A 22,019-nucleotide genomic window follows, 5' to 3' on the forward strand; every position below is an offset into this window, starting at 1 on the left:
GGTTAGCCGTTTGGATCCGTCCCAGGCCTTTCGATTGGATGCTGCGAACTTCGAAAAGAATCATTGAACCAATCCTGACAGAACGACGGGCTGGCTCTTACCCAATCAGCCAGTCCCGACCGCAGCCGTTTCCTCGGTGGGTTGAGCGAGTGGGAGGGGTTAAAGTTGGGAGGCTCTGACTGGTTGTGGATCACTTCCAGCGCTCTGCCTCTTCCCTCAAGCCCTGCCTCCGTATGCAGATGAGCTCTACCTGGTGTTGGCTATGCGCCTGCTCAGTAACGCTTTGAGCCGCCGGTCGGCTCCAGGTTCAGCTCTGATTGGCTGATAACCCTTCCCCGTCGGCTAGACTGCAGCCTCTCTTCCCTCCTTCCACCTGGGCTGGGTTAGTTAGAGCCCACCCAGTGCGGGCGATGATTGGCTGAATTTTGGCCGGCGCTGCCCGATGATTGGCGGAGCTTAGAGTCAGTCTGGGAGAGGTGGGGGAAGGGCCCCAGGCTGACTGAGGAGCCCAGGGGCGGGGTGGGAAGGAGGACCCGCCAACCTTGGGGTGTGGGACAGAGAGTGCGTGCCTGTGTGTGTGCGCGCGCGTGTGTGTGTGTGTCAGTCAGTAAGGGAAGGAAGGTGGCGAAGGGAGGAGAGTCCGAGTGGGTGGAGGGAGGGGAAGGGCGGGAAAAGAAAAAGGTGGGAGGAGAGCCAGGTGGGAGGGTGGCGACTCACTCAGGACCCAGTGGGGGCAGCGCGATGAGGCGGGTGACCCTGTTCCTTAACGGCAGCCCCAAGAATGGAAAGGTAAGGGGGTCGGGAGGAGGCGAGGCGGGCCCGGCTGCTGGGGGGCGAGGGCAGCGGAGTGCGGAGCGGGCGCACAGGGCAGAGGGCTGAAGTTGGGGAGAGGGGCTGGGAGAGGGGAGGTGGGCGTGCGCCGGGGTGGGGGGCGTCCAGGAGGAGGCGAACGTCGGGTCCCCGCGGCCTCCTCCCCACCCCCGGGATTCCTAGCCCGAGCCTGCCCTTGGACTCCCCAGCTGCTCTGGGGACCAGCGCGCAGGTCAGCTTGTGCTCAGTCGTTCCTAAGTCCAGGTGTGGGTCCTGGAGAACAGAGGACTCGGAGGGCGTGGGGAGGGCCGCTGTCACCTGATGCTTCTATTCCTCTTCCCACTTCCCCCAAGACCCCGCTGCCCCCCACCCCTGGCTACAGAAGGCGCCGGTTCCCACCTTCGTGCTGAGTAATGGTCTGCTCCAGAAAGTAGCCGTAACGGCTAAGGCGTGTAAGGTTGATCAGGTGAAAAGAATTTCAACTCTTTCTCTCCCTGGATAAGTAAAACACTCTCCCATCCTAGGGCCAATAAGACGGATGGAAAATTGGTGACATTTTCTTGACGGTCCCCCTCCCTCCCCCCCTTTAGGAGCCCCAAGCCCCGCCGCCGCCAAACTTTTGTACTCTCTTTAGTCTTTCGCCGTATTTTAGTTCCTTAGAGGACTAGGGCAATAGAGCAAAATGGATTGATTGGACATTGCTCTTTGCTGTGTTAGGCCTTTGTTGAGTGTGTGGTGCTAAATATTTTTCCAACGCTGCAGTAAGCCAACATGAATCCTGTTCCTTCTCAGCCTCTTGCCCCACCCAGGAAAGTTCGGCTTCTTTGGAAAATGTGACTGTTCAAGGCAGACGTTTATGGTGTGGCTAAATGACATTTAGAAATAATTAAGCCTTGTGAATCTGAGATGAAGATAGATTGGGCTCCGTTTCATTTGCCAGAATGGTTTGCTTCCTGCATCTTTCGGAAACACTCTACATTTTTAAATAGAGTAATTGTGCCACGGTTTAAAAAAATGGCTTTCCAACTACTCTGCAGTTTTGAGTAAACGTGCTGTAAAAATTTGAACCGCACTGTAGTGTGTTGACTATAATGTTGCGTTCTTCTGGCTTTGGAGATTTAATACTCATATAAAAACAGAACTGGCATAAATTCAAGTTCTTGAATTTTCACAAATGCTGCCTCAAAATAGGCTTCCCAAGATTCACATTATTTCTGACCCTTACTAACTTTTTCTGTACCTGTTTTGTCTGTTGATTACTACTCATAATCTAAAACATATATTGTTACAGGAAGAAAGATTTAGTAGATCCAAAGTTACAATTGCAGTACGTTCTCAAAAACAGATCTCTGACTGACCCTTTTATTTAACATCTCTGCTGTGTTATTGCATGGAAAACAAGATGTTTAGACCCAGCCATAAATATTTAACTGTTTCTTCTGAAAGTACTGAATTTTGTTCTTGTCAAAAGTTGGCTGGCTTAGTCTTGCCATCTTTTCAATAAGGTGGCTTTTTTCTGAAAGCTGCTTACTTTTGACTAGGTTAGGTTTTTGGATTTGATTTTATTTGCTTTAAAAATATTTTGCTAGAGAATCTCAGAGAATTGGAAAAAACTCATCTCAAATAGCTAAATGTGTTTGTTACAAAGATTATAAAAACCCAAACTGGAGAATACCAGTATGATTCAATATTAAAAATAAGTCATGCCATAATCCTTGCTGCTTAACTGGAAAACATATTCTGTGCCAAACTTGTCAGTGTTTCCTCTCGTCTCCCTTAAGCTGATGTAAAAAATTATACTGTAATTACTCTTATTTGACCAAAGAGAGCGGAATAATACAATCACAGCCTGCGTTTTCTGTATAAATAAAGTGACTGTATTTCGTCAGGGTTGGCATAATCTTGACATGATTTTTCGTGGAGCTGAAACAAAGCACTACAAGGAGATAGAGTTTGGTTTCCTATCCACCGGTTGGAATGTCTGTGTCACTTTCATCATCTCCTTGTTTACCTAGCCTCTATTTTTGTTTCCTGGCCATAAGAGTAATGCCTGTCTTTTTCAAATAAGTTTCCCTCCCTTAAGGCTTGTTCAGTGATTGCCAGACTGGGCCTTGAAGCCTGGGGTTAGGAAGACACAGAGTCACCGCAGGGGACTACATCATAGACTTCTGACTTTTCCGTACACTGAGTAAACATAAGTGTGACTACTAAATGTTTTGAAGAGGGGGCTGTGCCTTCTCTAAACAGTGCTTTCCAGAGTGAGAGGGTCCACCACACGGGGCGTGCAAGAGGATCCAGTAGAGTTTAAGAAGAAATATACCTTTTATTTATATTTTTTACTTAAAGATATAAAATTATATTAAGACTTGGTTTGTCCAATCTGGAAAGACACAGGTGCTTTTAATGACTGACTGAGAATGTCAGCTGGTCTCAGGTCTTCTGAGGAGGCCGGACGTTCACATGGGAAAAGCTGACAGTTGCTTCTTCACTAGTTGGTTCCCTTTGGCATATTGTGATGTGGTGAAGCTTACATGTGCCAGGTTAAGATGTGTATTATACCGTTTTCACTAAATTAACCCTCACCAAAATGCCAAGTGGCTTGACAAGATTCCTTCAAACAAGATGCAGATCGAAGACAATACTAACTAGGCAAGCACAAGTAAGCCATGAGAAATGGCAGGGCTGCCACTTCTTTTTTTAAAATATTTATTTAATTAAATTAATTTATTTATGGCTGTGTTGGGTCTTCGTTTCTGTGCGAGGGCTCTCTCCCTAGTTGCGGCAAGTGGGGGCCACTCTTCATCGCGGTGCGCGGGCCTCTCACTATCGCGGCTTCTGTTGTTGCGGAGCACAGGCTCCAGACGCGCAGGCTCAGCAATTGTGGCTCACGGGCCTAGTTGCTCCGCGGCATGTGGGATCCTCCCAGAGGATCCTACCCAGGGCTGCCACTTCTAATATAAACTATCAGATTTTTTTAAAAAAAGGGACTTCCGTGGTGGCACAAAGGGGTTAAGAATCCGCCTGCCAATGCAGGGGACACGGGTTCGAGCCCTGGGCTGGGAAGATCCCACATGCCGCGGAGCGACTAAGCCCGTGCGCCACAACTACTGAGCCTGCGCTCTAGAGCCCGCGAGCCACAACTACTGAAGCCCACGCACCTAGAGCCCATGCTCCACAACAAGAGAAGCCACTGCAATGAGAAGCCCGTGCTCGCTGCAACTAGAGGAAGCCTGCACACAGCAATGAAGACCCAACGCAACCCAATAAATAAATAAATTAATAAATTAAAAATGCCAATCTTTAAAAAAAACAAAACAAACCAACAAAAAACAATGGATCTCTAGATCGGAGAAGAGGGCAAAAAGCCCCAAATTTTAAAGAAGACTATTTGAAGTCCTATTTAATAACTGCTATTAACAGTAAACTGCTCCCCAAGTGTATGTCGTTCTTTGAGATATTAGCCAATAATAGGATGAGGTCATCCCAATTAGCAAGACATTTCAAAATACTTTCCAGCACACAAAGGCAGTTTCAGATTTTTTTTTCTTTTTCTTTTAATGTATAAAGTCAACTTTGAATTTGGCAGGAGTTCACTAAATTTAATGATAAATATTTACGGGATTTTTACTGGTTGACTCATCGTCTTAAGTCAATAAAAGTCCTCATCATTTGGGAAATTATATTCTTCCTGACAGTGGTATATACTTTATAAGTAAGTAAATAAGTATACAAATGTTTGAGCACATGCCCAAAAACGTTTTACTTAAGGGGTACGTAGTGAAAAACATTTGAAGGCCACATTTCTAAAAAAATGGGATCTTTACATTTTAGTTTGTTTAAGTTGCTCCAGAAGAGTCGGGTTTGAACCTTTTCATCCTCTCTCCATATGCCTCAGAATTCCCGTTGTTCTCCTTTTAATATTCTGTGTAATAGTTGGCATCGAGGAATATGAAGTGAGAACTTAGATCTCTGAATGTAGTGAGTGGCTTCTGAGCAACCCGATGTAAATTCAAAGTTTCCGTGCATCTTGGACATAAGTTGCTTTTTTTTAAAATTGAGAATATTCAATAATGTGCTGTGCCAGTTGTAGGCCTTTTGTATACCTTATTCATTCATTCAGTCGACACTTAGACTGAGTTCCGTCTTTGAGGAGGAACCATGCCAGGCACTGCAGATACAGTGGGATATGAAATAGATCTTAATTCTGTACTGATGTTTACAGTCTTGGTCCCGGACCTGTTTTCTTCTGGCTTTGATATTAGGTCAGAAATGTGTTGTTGGTATTAACAGAGTTTCCAGAGTTGAATTCATTTTGTTGAGTTGAAGAAAGGTGGAAATCTATGTAAAGCTTTGTCTATTGAAATCTAAACATTAATAAGAAACCTGCTCTTCAAGTTTAAACGTTTTTAAAATGTATTTGATACATATAAAAGGATACAATAAAGAATACTAATATGCATAAAAATTAAAAGGAAAATAATATAATGAATATCAGTAAACTTACCACACAGCTCAAGAAATAGCATATTATCAAAACTTAATGTGCTTGTCTACTTTCCTATATTTATCCCATGAAGGCAGCCAATTTCATGAATTCTTTTTCAGTAAATAGTTTTGCCACGTATGTATGTATAAGTAAACTATATGTTTTGTCAGCTTTGGGATATATCATATCCTAAATTGGTATCACATCGTACATAGTCTTTTTGGACGTGAGTTTTTCATTCAGTATAATATTTCTAAGATTTCATCCATTTTGTCCCACATACTGATAGTTTAGTCATTTTCACTGCTTTATAATAATTATACAAAGTATATACAAATACTATCACAATTTATCCATTCTCCTGTCAGTGGACAGTTGGGTTGTTTATTTTCTTTATATTTTGCAATGAAATTGACGGTGCTGCCATGAGTATTACTGTATATCCTGGTGCACACAAGTGCAAGCATCTTTCTAGGGCAGTGGTTTGCAAACTTTAGCATGTGTTGGAATCACCTGGAGGAATTGAGCAACTATTGCTGGGCCTCATTCCCCAGAGCTTTAGATTCACTAGGTCTGGGGTGAGGCTAGGAGTTTGAATTTCTAATCTACTTCCAGGTGATCCTAATGGTGCTGGTCTAGAGACCCCACTTTTGAGAACCACTGCTCTAGGATATATGTGGAAGTTGTAATTATTGGGTATTAAGGTATGTGAATGTTTAATTTTTTAAAATAATGCCAAATTGTTTTTGAAAGTCATTGTGGTAATTTATATCCCACCAGCATTGCATTAACCCTCTCATTGATCCATATCCTCTTCAACATTTGCTGTTGTCAGACTTGAAAATTTTTGAATATTTTAATATTTGTCTTCTTGATGTAGTCATCTTTTTTAGGCATAAAATCATGTTAATTTTTTAAATGTATTAAACTAAAAGTGTAGGCAGAGTAAATTGATTCTACATTTAGTTATTGTGATTGGTGGGTCAGTTGGGTAAATTGGCCTGCATAAATTCAATGATTATTTATCGATTGTGTATTATGTAATAGTTATGGTGGGCATATTAAAAAAACATGTTTTAAATACACGTGCAGGTTTTACTTTTTAAATTTGAATAACATAGATTACAATTTGAAAACAGTGTTTAAAGACAGATTAAAACTTCCTTAAACTGATCTGTCCTGGTAGGCACAGTGTACCATTTACTTTCCCAATTGGTGGATAGCTTTCACTTGTCGTGGGATCTGAAATTTAGAAAGAATTAAGTTAAATAGTAGTATAACACAGTGGCCATAAACTTTATGTATTTATTTTTTGGCCATAAACTTTAATAGACATGCTTCTCAGTTTATTCCATAGAATGCTTCCATTCTAAGTATAGTGCTTAGGTTATTAAAATGGATAATCACAGTGGCATGGAAACTTCAAGTCCACACTAGGAAGTAGAACACATGTGAAGCAAATAGCCATTGTAAGCGTGATCATTTTATAAATGCTTGGCCTCTCTGAGGACTTAAAGTAAGCGTAGTAAATAACGGTTAAAGCTCATATCCATGATACACAAGATTTCCAATGTTGCTTTTTCCCAGCAGAGTTGATATATAGTGAAGGGTACATGTGCCAGTCTGTTTGAGACTTTCTCACAAACATAAAATCTTTTACAGGTATATCACATTTTAAAATCTGATATTCTCATTGGTTTATATAAAAGAGATTTAAAATATTATGTCTACAGTCTTTATTTGTGAGTTATTTGTTAGTATGCTCAAGAGAGTCAGCTAAAGTGATCTTGTTGAAAACAAATGCTAAAAATGCCTTTCAAATGAAAAGTATGTTGGCCCAACTTAAGGTAAATTTTCAGATTTTCAGTGCTATAAGATTCTTTGCAGTAATTTCAGTGCTCTTTTCTCTAATTGATGGCCCTTTGGTTATTTCACTTAAAGAAAATTGTCCATTACCAGATTACTTGTCAACTGCTAAAATAATTCTTATTTGTAAATCTAATATCTAGAGCTATGGAAACCCTAAGTTAAAACTTTTTTCCTTTATTGCATAAATAATAGAAGTTCATTGTAACAAATCTGGAGGACAAAACAAAAACTCATTAATGAACCTTAATTCTATCCAAAGATAGCCACTTTCCATACTCATATGAACTGTATGAACATCACTTTAGAATTGCATTTCTACTGTGTACTTTGTTTTTTTTTTTTAACTTAATGTCAGTGGAAAAGACAAATATAACTGACTCACACACAGAAAAGGCATGTCCTCGTTCAACACTCTGAAAGCAATGAAAATTTCATCTGACATTCAAGAAACATTTATCAGAGACCTACTATAAACCAGATACTGTGACACTTAAGAGGATCCGTCTTTTTAAACTGGCTGCAGTTCTTTTCTGGATGTTAGAGATTTGGGTAGTACAGGGATGTACTTCAGTGCTGCCCATCAGCATTACAAGGGATTATTTGTTACCTAAATTCACTGAATGAATAACCACTTTTTACAAATTAAAAATTTATTATTAAACCTTTACAGTCTAGATAGGAAGTCAGGTTAGAAAATATTTGGGGTAATGATAAACTGTGTTCAATACTATGTGAGGGCTTATTTAAGTGATGATAAAATAAAAATGAACTCAATTTGTATCTAGAATGTGCTCCTTAGTATTGCAGCCTACAAGGAAACACCTGTTGTACGTTGATTGCCCTGAAATTGCCAAACTGTGTGATGTGTGACTTTTTGTTTTTAATCTTATAATCAAATTTGACTTCAATGGGGAGAAAAGAAAGATGGTAACTACTCAACCTTCCATACAAAACAACAGGGTTTGAGTTGGACTCTACCACTTGGTTACTGTGAGTTGCTATGGCATGGTCAAGCCTAACAATTAAAATAGTTGTTTCCTTGTTCCTGACTTTATTCTGCTCTTTGAAGCAGCAGTGTCCAATAGAACGCTCTGTGAGGAAGGAAATACTCCGTATCTGCGCTGTGCAGTATGGTAACCACTAGCCATTGTGGCTGTTGAGCAGTTCATATATGACTATTGTAACTGATGAACTGACTTTTATTTTAATTAATAGCAATACATTAAAACTTAAATAGCCTCTTGTAGCTAGTGGCTTCCAAATTGGACAGCGTGGCTTTCGAACATGGCAGGTGGCCTGTATTGTCATTAGGAAACAGCTGACCCACAGGAAAAATCAAGTCAATCGAATAACAATTTAATTTGATGTATTTTTGAAAAATAAGTTAGATAAAGTGGTATGCTCTAATATTTAAATTCAGGAGCATAGTATAGAGAGAGATACATTGAATTTCCAACCATTTCATCATGATGCTTGAGGGAGAGAAGTGAAAAGAAATGGGTGGAGAAAGTTAATGTTAGGGCAAGGAGCGGATAATGTCAAGTGAAAGAAAACCATGTGAAGCTATACAAGAAGCAAAGAGCCAAGCGACTGATCAAAGCAAATGCAAAACACCTTTTACAGTCTGGGAACCGCGAGGGGAGAGTAAGAAGATCCTCCTTTCTAACAACAGCGTTCTTGTCATAGTTGCTATTATACTAAGAATTTTCTAAATCTTTCTCCTCTGGAACTCGTATCTGCAATAACGGTTAGAATTCCAGGCTCTGTTACAAAGGTGAAAAATGATAGGAAATACGGGGGACACATGTTCTTCAAGCTTCAGTCATTTATGGTGGTGTCTGCTGGGTGTAAGACACTCTGCCAGGTGCTTTGTGCTGTTATCTTTTTTATCATATGCTAAAATATACACAGCATGTAAGTTACCCTTTTAGCCATTTTAAGTGTACATTTCGTTGGCATTAAGTACATTCATGTGTGGAACCTCACCACTTTTCATTTCCAAAACTTTTTCATCCTCCCAAACAGGAACTCTGTACCCATTAAGCAGTAACTCTCCATTACCCCTTCTGCCCCGGTAACCTTTCTTCTACTTTCTATAATTTGCCTGTTCTGAGTACCTCATACAAGTGGAATCACATGATATTTGTCTTTTTTTATGTCTGGCTAATTTCACTTAGCATAATGTTTTCAAGATTCATGCATGTTGTAGCATGTGTCAGAATTGTACTCCTTTTTAGAGCTGAATGATATTCCATTGTATGGATATGCCACATTTTGTTTATCCATTCACATGTTTATGAGCACTTGGGTTGTGCATTATCTTTAATAATCCACGTAGTTCCCTTTAAACTCTGCTTGCCTACCACAGTTCCCCAAAATGCCCCAGCTTGCAACGCTTCTCATAGGTCATGATCCAAGAGAAAAGAGTTGGAATCTCTGTACTCTGCTGTTGAAACACTACACACTCCTATTGGCAAACAACTCACTCCACACTTGACTGTTCACTTCATTTACTTAACGAAAAATTCACTGTCTGCTGTACTCCAGTGACCACTGAACAAGCCTAGCCCCGGTTCCATTTCATATGGCACCTTTATCCAGTATCCTGTGGGAAGTCAGCTGGCTGCTCATGCTTTAGGTTCAACTCCTCACCCGCTTTTTTATTCATAATTTTCAGAGATCTGACTGGTAATGGTACAACTATACACAGTTACAGTTACGGCTGGAGCAAAATTTCACTACATGTACAGAGTCTCTACCCCCTACCTAAGCAACTGCATGTATGTTGCACAAGTGTCAGACTGTGCCTGATTTAAAGCAGGACGGAGCAATTCATTGTAACCCAGGTCTACGCTGTACCTAAGAATGCTAGCCAAAATCTGGCTTTTATACAGTATATAAATAGTTATTGAAGTTAAATGATGTGGGAAGTCGTTAACTGTTCATATGGTAGTTGACATGGTAAATGTTATAATAAACAGTAAATTTTTCCTGTTTAAAAAAATAAACCATTCCTTTAAGAAAGGAATAATGTAAAAGCAACATCTTAAAGACTTAATAGGTCTCAGGCACTTTGAGATACTCTTATCATGCCTTAACTCATTTCATCCTGTGACAACCTTCTGATACAGGTGTAACTGTTTTCCTCATTTCTAGTTAAAGCCACAGGAGCATAAAGAGGTTAAATAATTTGTCTTGAGCTGACAGCTAGAAAATGCCAGAATCTAAATTCAAGTGCGGGTCTCTTTTGTATCAGAACTGGAGCACTGTTTAACATACTGTAAGACTGTAGTTTGTTTATAGAGACGATTTCTCTAGTCTTGGATTTCAGAAGTGTTAGGCACTAAGTAAATATTTCAGTCATAAAAGAAAAAGAGAAACTTTTAAGAACCTCTCAAAATCTCTTTTTATGTGATAATCTGATTTTTTAGACCTGTTTATAGTGTGGCGGTTTTTAATTTGTGAGTGACGAAATTGATTATGTAAGTTGTTCAAATTAATCTGGTGTGTTTACAGGTGGTCGCTGTATATGGAACTTTATCTGATTTGCTTTCTGTGGCCAGCAATAAACTCGGCATAAAAGCCACCAGTGTGTATAATGGGAAAGGTGGACTGATTGATGATATTGCTTTGATCAGGTAACCTTCACCTTTTTATAAGCTGTCTACAGTGTGCGCTCAGCTTCTTGGTGCTATGCTGTTTCCCTTAAGCAGTATTTAATCACTGTTAAGAATACAGGATTTTGGCCAATGATTGCCTAGGATTTGCTCTTTGGAATTTAAGTAATTTGCACTTACGATGCATTGATCAGATAGAAAACCCTGAATACATTCCAATATACTCATAGTCTTTCTGCAGAGTTCATATATGGCTATGAGGAATCTCTACATTACTAGAAACAGATCTAATAAGACATGAATTTTTAATACTAGAAACTTAATTGATCTCTTATATGCTACTGCTTATCGTTCAGTTCATTTCCTAAGAATGCTTTGAATTTTATAAGCGTTTACAGAGACCTACTTTGGTGAAAACTTGCTAAATAAGATAGCAGTTTAACTAGAGTTAACTCACCAGTGACCCACCACAGTAGTGGTTTTGGTTTGTTTGTTTGGGGTTTTGTTTTTTAAGTATGCCAGGCATATTTTAAAACCAATGTCCAGTTCACCTCATTCCATCCTCGTGGGATCATAGAATTTTGGAGCAGGAGGGGGCTCAAAGATGATGGAATGGGAACACAAACTAAGTACTGACTCTGTGCCAGTTAAGTTGTGTTTGCTTTGCCCAAGTTACCTCATTTAATCGGCAAAGCATGGACTTTTTAATTTATTTTTTTGGCCGCAAGGCATGTGGGATCTTAGTTCCCTGACCAGGGATCGAACCCACACCCCCTGCGTTGGAAGCGTGGAGTCTTAACCACTGGACTGCCAGGGAAGTCCCTGTGTGGGTTTTTTAAAATTGATGTTGTGAAGATAATGATGTTCTAAATTGTGGTAGTATACAAAGTTTAATATTCACTTAAACCCAGGTCAGAATAACCTTTCAATATAGCATACTGCCTTTAAACATTTCTAGTCGCTTTGTTTTATAAATGAGGAAACTAAACATCTGAGAAGTTAAATGACTTACCCAGGGCATACATTTAATCGTTGATTTTTGTTAATAAGAGGCGAACAAATTTTCATATTAGTCTTAAAAAGTTAACTGGCCTGGTGAACAAGTAGAAAAGATTATAGACTTAAAAGATAAAGATTTTAATTCTAAATAGAAGAGTTTCTTAGTTTTTCAATATCTATCTCCCAGCTTCTATGTGTTTCTATGGATAATTGAATGATTTACATCAACCTAAATTTCTCCTTAACAAACACAGACTCTGCTTCCAAGAAAAATTCTATGTGTTCCTGTGATGTCTTACAGAAATATAATTTATATTCTTATAGAAATAAAAATTTCTACAACATAGGTCGTAATTGAAGAAGGTCATAACTGAAGCCTTCTGAACTATAAAATATCTACCTATTTAGAATTCAACCTGCTGGTTGCCAGAGGGGAGGAGACTGGCGGGGTTGGGTGAAATAGGTGAAGGGGCTTAAGAGGTACAGACTTACAGTTATAAAATAGGTAAGTCACAGGAATGTAATTGGCAGCACAAAGAATATAGTCAGTAACACCGTAATAATTTTGTATGGTGACAGACGGTTAGTTACTAGACTTATCGTGGTGATCATTTCATGTATTTTGATTGTCAAATCACTATGTTGTACACTTGAAACTAACATAATATTGTGTGTCAACTATACTTCAATTAAAAAAGAGCTAGGACAAGTATATATTTATATTATATCTACCTGTTTAATAATTTGTGGTTCACAGTACAAGCTCTGATCATTTATACTAATTGTGCGGTGGGGTGGAGCAGGGAAGGAGGATATACACTGATAATCCAGATTTTTGAATTATGGGTATTCATTTACATTTAGGTGAGTATAGTGGGTGAGTGTTTACAGCAGAGTTATTTCCAATTATATTCTTCTTAGATTTAATATGAAAATTTATTTTCATTTCCAAAGCACAAAAGCAGCTGATGATGTGGCAGAAAAACCCTAATAATTTATTTAGGGTTATAGAATTAAAGTGAAAAAAGAAGAGTTGGCTATAGCTTTAATCATATCCTTTGAGCATAACATTCTTCAGTAGTATATTCTCCAATTGATAAGAAAGCTGAATTCACATAATTTGTATAGTGGGTTTCGTTTTGTTTTTTCCATTTCAAAAGTACTTTCATGTGCAGGATCTTCTTTGAATTTAAATCCAGAGGCAGTTAAGTCAGGGGGTTAAGCACTTCGAATTTTATAAACGTCACAGAGACCTACTTTGGTGAAAACTTGCTAAATAAAATAGAATATTTAGAGTTAACTAAATTATACTAAGTTAATAAAATAGAATAAGTAGAGTTAACTCATCAGTGATCCACCACAATAGTGGTTTTGGGGTTTTTTTTTTTTTTTTTGGTTTTGGTTTTTACATACCCTTGGCAGATTTATCTCTTTAAAACAAGTGTCTAGTTCACCTCATTCCATTCTCATCAGATCATAGAATTTTGGAGCAGGAAGAGGCTTAAACAACCTGGGTTTAAACAAAAAACACTGGAACTTGGTCAGCTTCTTTGCCACATAGATAGCAAAACGGATCTTCTACATTATTCTAAGGAATAGTTCCTCTAGTCAACAGATAACTAATGTGATTTCTGGATTTTGATGGTGGCTTTTTAAATTTTGATTTCCCCAGGGATGATGATGTTTTGTTTGTGTGTGAAGGAGAACCATTTATTGGTAAGTGACTTCCTTAAAAGCCAATTTTGTCTGCCGAAATAAAGATGAAATGGCAAATATTTTACATGGCTTTACTAAGCTTAACATTACAAGGTGTCTTATAGCAGTATTCAGCTCTTCATACCTTTCTTGATTCTGCATTGGGGGTGTGTGTGAAAGTAAATTTCTAACTTGAATTAGATGATCATATTTTAGTATGGATACCTCATCTTTTACGTGCTGTTAAAAGGCTCTGGATGTGCACATATTCATTAATTATGACATGATAGGGTGGTTTTGATTTTAGAACTATAACTTTTGTTTTGAAATTTTCTCTTTGATAGTAGTTATCAAAATCTCTGTTATGTTACATATTTTTTAAGCATATATTGCTTGAAAAAGTAATGTTTGCCAGTCATTCACAGCAGTTAAATCAAATCAGTCAAAAGTGACTTGGTAGCAACCACACACACACACACACACACACACACACACACACACACACACTACCCTTCAGTTTCGAAGAAAGCTTATACTGTGTATATCTCAAAGGAAAGAGCCTGAGGCTTAAATAAATATTCTTTAACGAATATTTGATATATTTAGTTCCAGACAATCACACCCTGAATATTTAAGTATTTCTTTAAGCCTTCACAATAATTGTATTTGGTGAGTGGAGGTAGTGCTCAAGATCATCACACAGCAACTTAGAAGTAAATGCATATTCTCTGTTTCTGCCTTAAGACTGAACAAAAAATTTTTCTCATCTTTTCTTATCCATTAGCCTAACAGAGTGGGTTGGCAGGCTGTGGTCACTTAATTGGTTCATTGCATACATACAAACAACAAAACAAAAAGTGATTGATTAGTGGGTTTTGTTTTATCGTTACAAACTTTCAGAGTTAAAAATATTTGGTATGTTTTCATCCTCTGCATTTATCGATACCTAGATTATTTTACTTTTGGCCAGTGGAAATCCCTTCATGTCCTTCTTCTTTTAACACAACCCCATTAGTCTTTTCCTTACTATCTGGAATAACAAAGTGTTCATCTTATACTTCTCTTGTCCTAAACCCAAATCAGTGTTTTTTTCCTTGGAAGCCTTGATTTCTTTTAGTGGAAAATGTCATTTCAAGACCCAACCTGGGTGCTGGGGAGGCTCGCTGCTACTGGGTTCGTCATGATTACTAGGCTTTTTGGTGAACAGAGTTGGAAATACATAGCTAGCTAGAGGATAAAATTCATATATAATAAATATTATATGTTATAAAGCTTTATATCACATATAACATATAAACAGATAAAATATCTCATGGGTCCATACTAATACTTTGGTTTATATCAGGATTATAATATTTTTATTTAACATCTTCTATCTTACATCTATGTCTCCTTTCTTGCATATCAGTAATCCTGGTTTCCAAGGACGTAGGGAGTGATGGGGTTGTAATGTCACATAATTACTCATTTCCTTCATCCTACACAAAATACACATAAAAGTTTCAATAATAATACCAATACTTTGAATGCCAATGTGACTACTAAAGACAGTTAAACATTTTTTAATATGCTCATTCCTTTCTTTCCTTACTTAAAAAATAATCGTATTGTTTATCCATTGTCAAATATTATTATTATGTACTATATACATACACACATACACACACACACCAGTGTATACTATACTCTCTCCCTTAAAACCATCACTTAGTTTTACTCCTCCAGTCCTTAAACTGATGCCTCGAGTGGTTGTCTGAAACTTGTTCTCTAGTAGATTCTTTATAAAGAACTTGTGAGAACTATATTCTCTGACATCTTGCATGTGGCTTCTATACCTGAAAGACAGTTTGACTGGTCATAAAATCATATGTCAGAACTGAACAAATTGCAAACTTTAATGATATGTAGTTTATTGTATTTCAATTATACCTCAATTAAGTTGTTAAAAAATCCTTGGTTCACATTATTTTTCTTTAAATATCTTAAATATGTTACTGCATTTTTTTCTGACATAGAGTTTTGGTATCAAAAAAAAATCTGATCTTTCATAAGTGATAATTTCTCCTAGCTCACCCAAGGGATTATTCTCTTTCTTTAAAGTACAGTAATTTTAGTATACTATTTCTGGGTGTTCTGAGCTGTTCTGGGTTGAATCTCTCAGGTATGTGGTGGGCCCTTTCAGTATGTAGTTTCACATCTTTTTTTTTTTTTTTTTTTTCATTTCAGATAAGTTTTCTTGAACTTTATGTATTTATTTTGTTACCATGCTTTGATTTTCTCCTTTCAGGACTCCTATTCTATATGTGTTGGATCTTCTACACTTGTCTTCTATATTTGAAATCTTCTGTTAAATCCTTTTCATCTCTTTCTTCATTTCTTCTTGATTTTTAAAGCTTTCCTCTTTTCAATTTTTATTTTCCTTAAGGCATTATCTGTGGTGTTCTTTCACTCCTGTGTTTCTTCTAGTTTAATCTTCATTTCTGAAATGGTTTTTATTTCTAATTCTCTCCTGAGTTCTCTTGCCTCATTTCTGAATTTTGTGATTCTGGTTTATGTTGCTTTTTCATACCTTGTATTATATACTTCTTTTAGCATATTTGGAATATTATAGTTTACCTATTTTGTGGCCATTTCTTTCTGGCACATTTTCATTATCTGGCACATTTTCATTATCTATAGGGATGTAATTCTTCCTATTCTTTTAATAATCTTGTATAGGATTTTCTGTTGCTCATTTTTACATGAAATTAGTTTTCCTTAACTTGAGAAGGGAGCTGACTTAGGAAAGTTTTTGTAATTTCATGGCTCTAGGTGTCCCTTTTATGTTGTTTTTATGAAGTATTAAAAAATATGGAAGTCACCTTCTAATATGTTTTGGTTCTGCTTGACCTTTTTTGACTTTTATCTGGACTCCTTTTCCTTTTGTCTCTGTTGTCTCTGTTCTGTTCAACTTGGATTCTTTTCCCAACATCTTATCCTCAGTGTGGGACTTTGTCCTAGGTGGGAGCTTTGGCTGGGTGGGTTTTGAGAGTTCGTTTTCAGCCTCTTCAGATCTTACTGCAGACTGCTTGAATCACCCATGGTTGGAGTGGGCACACCCCTCCCACTTCCATTCGGCTATTCTCAAGTAGACTTGCCGAGTTTTGAAGTGAGCATTTATGGGTTACTTTGGAATTCTTAGGATCATCACACACCCTATTGTTTCTGTCAAGGATGCTTCTTCCATCAAGAATGCTGACGCCATGCTGCTCTTCTAGTTGTCAGTGTTGGCGGGATACCTTATCACCTAGTTTTGTTTTAGATACTGTCTGTGGGTATAGGGCTTCCTGTCCTAGTAGCTCTGGCATGCTTTTATGTGTGTGTTTTAGTTTAAAAAATTATACTATTGCCATCTTCCCCAAACCCCCCCCAACTTAATGTTTATTTTTTCTACATGTCGTCTCTAGACCCTCAGACAGATTCTAAAGTACCGGAAGTGTTGTCAGGATCTCACACAGACTGGCTAACATTAAATGTTGGAGGGCGGTACTTTACAACCACACGGTAGGTGCACGTGTATGTGTGTGCTGAGTGGGTACTATGTACTGTTTGTTCTCTCCTTCAGTTTGCTGATTTCCTTAGAAGATATTCCAGTGCTGCTTAAATATACTATGTGATTTGAAGCCAATATTTAGAAAATTTTTTCTAAGAGTAGAAAATGGTTCACAAGTCATTCCAGAGAAAGCATGAAAAGCATGAATTTACTGTTTTTAGAATATGCTTTTAAAATATTGAGTAATATACATGCAACACAAGTAAAAACTTAACAATATTGAAATTTGTAGACTACAACTGCTTATACTAAAGGCATAAGAAAAATGTAAGTTTCGATCAAGAAAATTGTGATACAGTAGCTTGTTAGAAGGATAGATCAGCATTGAAATTAAAGGCAACGAAACCAATATTTAAATCAAAGGAAGTGCCAGATTAGAAGAGATTTTGATAAATGGCAACTTACTGCACATTTTTGTTTCCCAGCATCACTCCTCCCAGGTTATAGCATGCATCTTTTTGAGAGAGCAGCTGGGATCAAGTATACTCTTGACTTAAATATGTTTGTTTATAAAGACAAATGGAGAAATCAGTTTTTTTCCCTGAATTCTTAGGAGCACTTTAGTGAATAAAGAACCTGACAGTATGCTGGCCCACATGTTTAAGGACAAAGGTGAGTGCAGTGAGATCACATTTTCTGTGATCTGTTTGTAGTTGTATTGACTTTATAACTCCTGTCCTTCTGTACTTTTTAATGGAATCAGTAATAATTTTTACAAGGGTAAAAACTTACTAGTATGTTACGCAATTTTCCTTCTATAAATTTCTAACTTTGTTTTTTGTTTATGGGGGGCTTTCTTCATTTTAATGGTCCCACAGGTGTGTGGGGAAATAAGCAAGATCATAGAGGAGCTTTCTTAATTGACCGAAGTCCTGAGTACTTTGAACCCATTTTGAACTACTTGCGTCACGGACAGCTCATTGTAAACGATGGGATTAATTTGTTGGGTGAGTTTTCAGTGTAATTCCTCACACTTTTTAGGATTTGTATTTTCTTTTCACTTGCTTAGTAATGTATATTTTCATAAAGTAAAAGTATCTTTTCCATTTTTAAAACTAAATGTTTTTACATGCATATGAGTGCAAATATACACTCATATATCTACACAGGTAGATAGTCTTTCAGGTATATATCTACTCCATACATTCTGATTTTAGATTCTAAATAGATTTAGATTTCATCAGTAAGGACGCTAAGGGATTTTGTTGTTTGTTTGTTTTTATAATTTTTTAAAAAATTTATTTATTTTATTTATTTATTTTTGGCTACTCTGGGTCTTTGTTGCTGCACGTGGGCCTTCTCTAGTTGCGGCGAGCGGGGGTTACTCTTCGTTGTGGTGCATGGGCTTCTCATTGCAGTGGCTTCTCTTATTGTGGAGCACGGGCTCTAGGCATGCAGGCTTCAGTAGTTGTGGCGCATGGGCTTAGTTGCTCTGCTGCATGTGGAATCTTCCTGGGCCAGGGTTTGAACCTGTGTCCCCTGCACTGGCAGGCAGATTCTTAACCACTGTGCCACCAGGGAAGCCCCGTTGGAAGATTTTTAATTACAGTTTCATCATTACTTGTGATAGGTCTGTTTATATTTTCTGATTCTTCCTGGTTCAGTCTTAGAAAATTGTACCTTTCCAAGAATTTGTCCATTTCTTTGTGGTTGTCCATTTTGTTGGCATATAATTGTTTGTAGTAGTCTCTTACAATCCTTTGTATTTCTGCGGTGTCAGTTGTGATTTCTCCTTTTTCATTTCTAATTTTACTGATTTGCATCCTCTCCCTTTTTTTCCTTGATGAGTCTGGCTAAGGGTTTATCAATTTTATTTATCTTCTCAAAGAACCAACTTTTAGTTTTATTTATCGTTGCTATTGTTTTCTTTTTTCATATTTCATTTATTTCTGCTCTGATCTTTATGGTTTCTTTCCTTCTACTGACTGGGTTTTCTTTGTTCTTCTTTCTCTAGTTGCTTTAGGTGTAAGGTTAGATTGTTTGTTTGGTTTTTTTTCTTTAGGTGAGATTGAATTGCTATAAACTTCCCTCTTAGAACTGCCTTTGCTGCATCCCATAGGTTTTGGGTCGTCATGTTTTTGTTGTCATTTGTTTCTATGCATTTGTTTATTTATTCTTGGATTTCTTCAGTGATCTCTTGGTTATTTAGTAGCATACTGTTTAGTCTCCATGTATTTGTGTTTTTTACAGTTTTTTTCATGTAATTGATTTCCAGTCTCATAGCGTGTGGTCAGAAAAGATGCTTGATATGATTTCAATTTTCTTAAATTTTCCTAGGCTTGATTTGTGACCCAAGGTGTGATCTGTCCTGGAGAATGTTCCGTGTGCACTTGAGAAGAAACTGTATTCTGCCACTTTCAGGTGGAATGCTCTATAGATAGCAATCAAATCTATCCGGTCTGTTGTGTCATTTAAAGCTTGTTTTTCCTTATTTATTTTCATTTGCATTGATCTGTCCATTCGTGAGAGTGAGTGTTAAAGTCTCCTACCATTATTGTGTTACTGTCGATTTCCCCTTTTATGGCTGTTAGCATTTGTCTTATGTATTGAGGTGCTCCTATGTTGGGTGCATAAATATTTATAATTGTTTTATCTTCTTCTTGGATTGATCCCTTGATCATTATGTAGTGTCCTTCCTTGTCTCTTGTAACAGTCTTTATTTTAAAGTCTATTATATCTGATAGAAGTATTGCTACTCCGGCTTTCTTTTGATTTCCATTTGCATGGAGTATCTTTTTCCATCCCTTCACTTTCAGTCTGTATGTGTCCCTAGGTCTGAAATGGATCTCTTGTAGACAGCATATATATGGGTCTTGTTTTTGTATCCATTCAGCCAGTCTGTGTCTTTTGGTTTGGGCATTTAATCCATTTACATTCAAGGTTATTATCAATATGTATGTTCCTTTGACCATTTTCTCAATTGTTTTGGGTTTGTTTTTGTGGGTCTTTTTCTTTTCTTGTGTTTCCACCTAGAGAATTTTCTTTAGCATTTGTTGTAAAGCTGGTTTGGTGGTGCTGAATTCTCTTAGCTTTTGCTTGTCTGTAAAGCTTTTGATTTCTCCATCAAATCTGAATGAGATGCTTGCTAGGTAGAGGAATCTTGGTTTTAGGTTTTTCTCTTTCATCATTTTAAGTATATCCTGCCACTCCTTCCTGGCCTGCAGAGTTTCTGCTGAAAAATCAGCTGGTAACCTTATGGGGATTCCTTTGCGTGTTATTTTTTGTTTTTCCCTTGCTGCTTTTAATATTTTTTCTTTGAATTTAATTTTTGTTAGTTTGATTAATATGTGTCTTGGTGTGTTTCTTCTCTGGTTTTTCCTGTATGGGAGTCTCTGCACTTCCTGGACTTTGGTGACTATTTCCTTTCCCATGTTAAGGAATTTTTCAACTATAATCTCTTCAAATGTTTTCTCAGACCCTTTCTTTTTCTCTTCTTCATCTGGGAGCCCTATAATTTGAATGTTGGTGTGTTTAGTGTTGTCCCAGAGGTTTCTGATATTGTCTTCAATTCTTTTCATTCTTTTTTCTTTATTCTGCTCCTCTGCAGTTATTTCCACCATTCCATCTTCCAGCTCACTCATTCGTTCCTCTGCCTCAGTTATTCTGTTATTGATTCCTTCTAGTGTATTTTTCATTTCAGTTATTGCATGGTTCATCTCTGTTTGTTTGTTCTTTAGTTCTTCTAGATCTTTGTTAAACATTTCTTGTATTTTCTCAATCTGTGCCTCCAATTCTATTTCCGAGATTCTGGATCCTCATTACTATCATTACTGTGAATTCTTTTTCAGGTAGGTTGCCTATTTCCTCTTCATTTATTTGGTCTTGTAGGTTTTTACCTTGCTTCTTCATCTGTGACATAATTTTTTTGTCATCTCATTTTGTTTTTTGTTTTTTGTTTTTTTTTGATGGGTGGGAGTGTGTTCCCGTCTTACTGGTTGTTTGGCCTGAGGCTTCCAGCACTGGCATTTGTAGTCTGTTGGGTAAAGCTGAGTCTTGGTTCCGAGATGAGGACCTCTGGGAGACCTCACTCCTATGAATATTCCCTGGGGTCTGAGGTTCTCTGTTAGTCCAGTGGTTCAGACTCAGAGCTCCCACTGCAGGAACTCTGGCCCGACCCCCAGCTCGTGAACCAAGATCTTGCAAACCATGCGAGGTGCCAAAAAGACAAAAGAAAAAAAGGAACAGAACAGTAAGAAAGAGTAAATAATAAGATGAGAAAACTAACAGCTATCTTAGAAAGAATAAAAAAATAAAAATATAGATGAAACAACAACTGGAAGGTAAAACAGAACCACAGTAGTAATAAAGGGGGGGGGGGAAGCCAGAAAAGGCCTTGGCTGTGGGGGGCGGGGCTTAGGTAGGGGTGGGGTTTAGGTGGTGGACGGGACCTATGCTTAGGACCCACAGGGCCAGAAAAGGCCCTGGGGCAGGGTCTTAGACTCAACACAGCAGGAGGGGCCCAGGAGTGCCTCTGGCCCTGGAGGGCAGACGACCAGGTCCAGGACCCCAGCATGCTCACTGAGCCCAAGTGGGCAGGGGAAGTCCCAGAGGGCCCCTCCCCATTGGCCTCTCTTCTTCTCCCTCCCATGTCCACAGCACCCACGTGGGTAGAGGTGGCCCCAGAAGGCAAGGGACCAGACCCGGAAGCCCAACAGGCTTCCTGGAGCTGAGTGGGCAGGGGAAACGCCTGGGTTGCTTCCCCTGATCCTCCGGCCCTGGAGGGTCCCCTCGCCCCATCCACCTCTCCTCCCCTTCCCACCTCCTCCCTCCCTCCACTCCCAGGACCAGCGTGGCACAGAGGGGGCCTCAGAGGGTGGAGGACCTGGCCTGGGACCCCAGCAGGTCTCCCGGGCTGAGTGGTCTGGGGAAACACCCTCCACACCTCCCCGATCCTCTGGTCCTTGAGGGTTCCCCCCACCACTGTCTGCCTCTCCTTCTCTTTCCCCCTTCT

The 22,019-nt window shown here is 38.5% G+C and overlaps 1 protein-coding gene across 1 annotated transcript in view; it reads left to right on the top strand.

Annotated features, from left to right (window-relative positions):
• Window positions 1-659: 659 nt before the first annotated feature.
• The window catches only part of KCTD9 (potassium channel tetramerization domain containing 9), a 57,378-nt gene continuing 36,018 nt past the window's right edge, over window positions 660-22,019 (top strand). Inside the window, exons 1-6 of the mRNA XM_036855597.1 lie at window positions 660-789; window positions 10,682-10,803; window positions 13,454-13,497; window positions 16,923-17,019; window positions 17,622-17,680; window positions 17,887-18,015. Coding sequence (XP_036711492.1) covers window positions 742-789; window positions 10,682-10,803; window positions 13,454-13,497; window positions 16,923-17,019; window positions 17,622-17,680; window positions 17,887-18,015 — 499 coding nt within the window. The 5' untranslated portion in view covers window positions 660-741. The remainder of the gene's footprint in view (window positions 790-10,681; window positions 10,804-13,453; window positions 13,498-16,922; window positions 17,020-17,621; window positions 17,681-17,886; window positions 18,016-22,019) is intronic.

Source organism: Balaenoptera musculus, chromosome 6 (genome assembly GCF_009873245.2).
Source record: "Balaenoptera musculus isolate JJ_BM4_2016_0621 chromosome 6, mBalMus1.pri.v3, whole genome shotgun sequence".
NCBI lineage: Eukaryota > Metazoa > Chordata > Mammalia > Artiodactyla > Balaenopteridae > Balaenoptera > Balaenoptera musculus.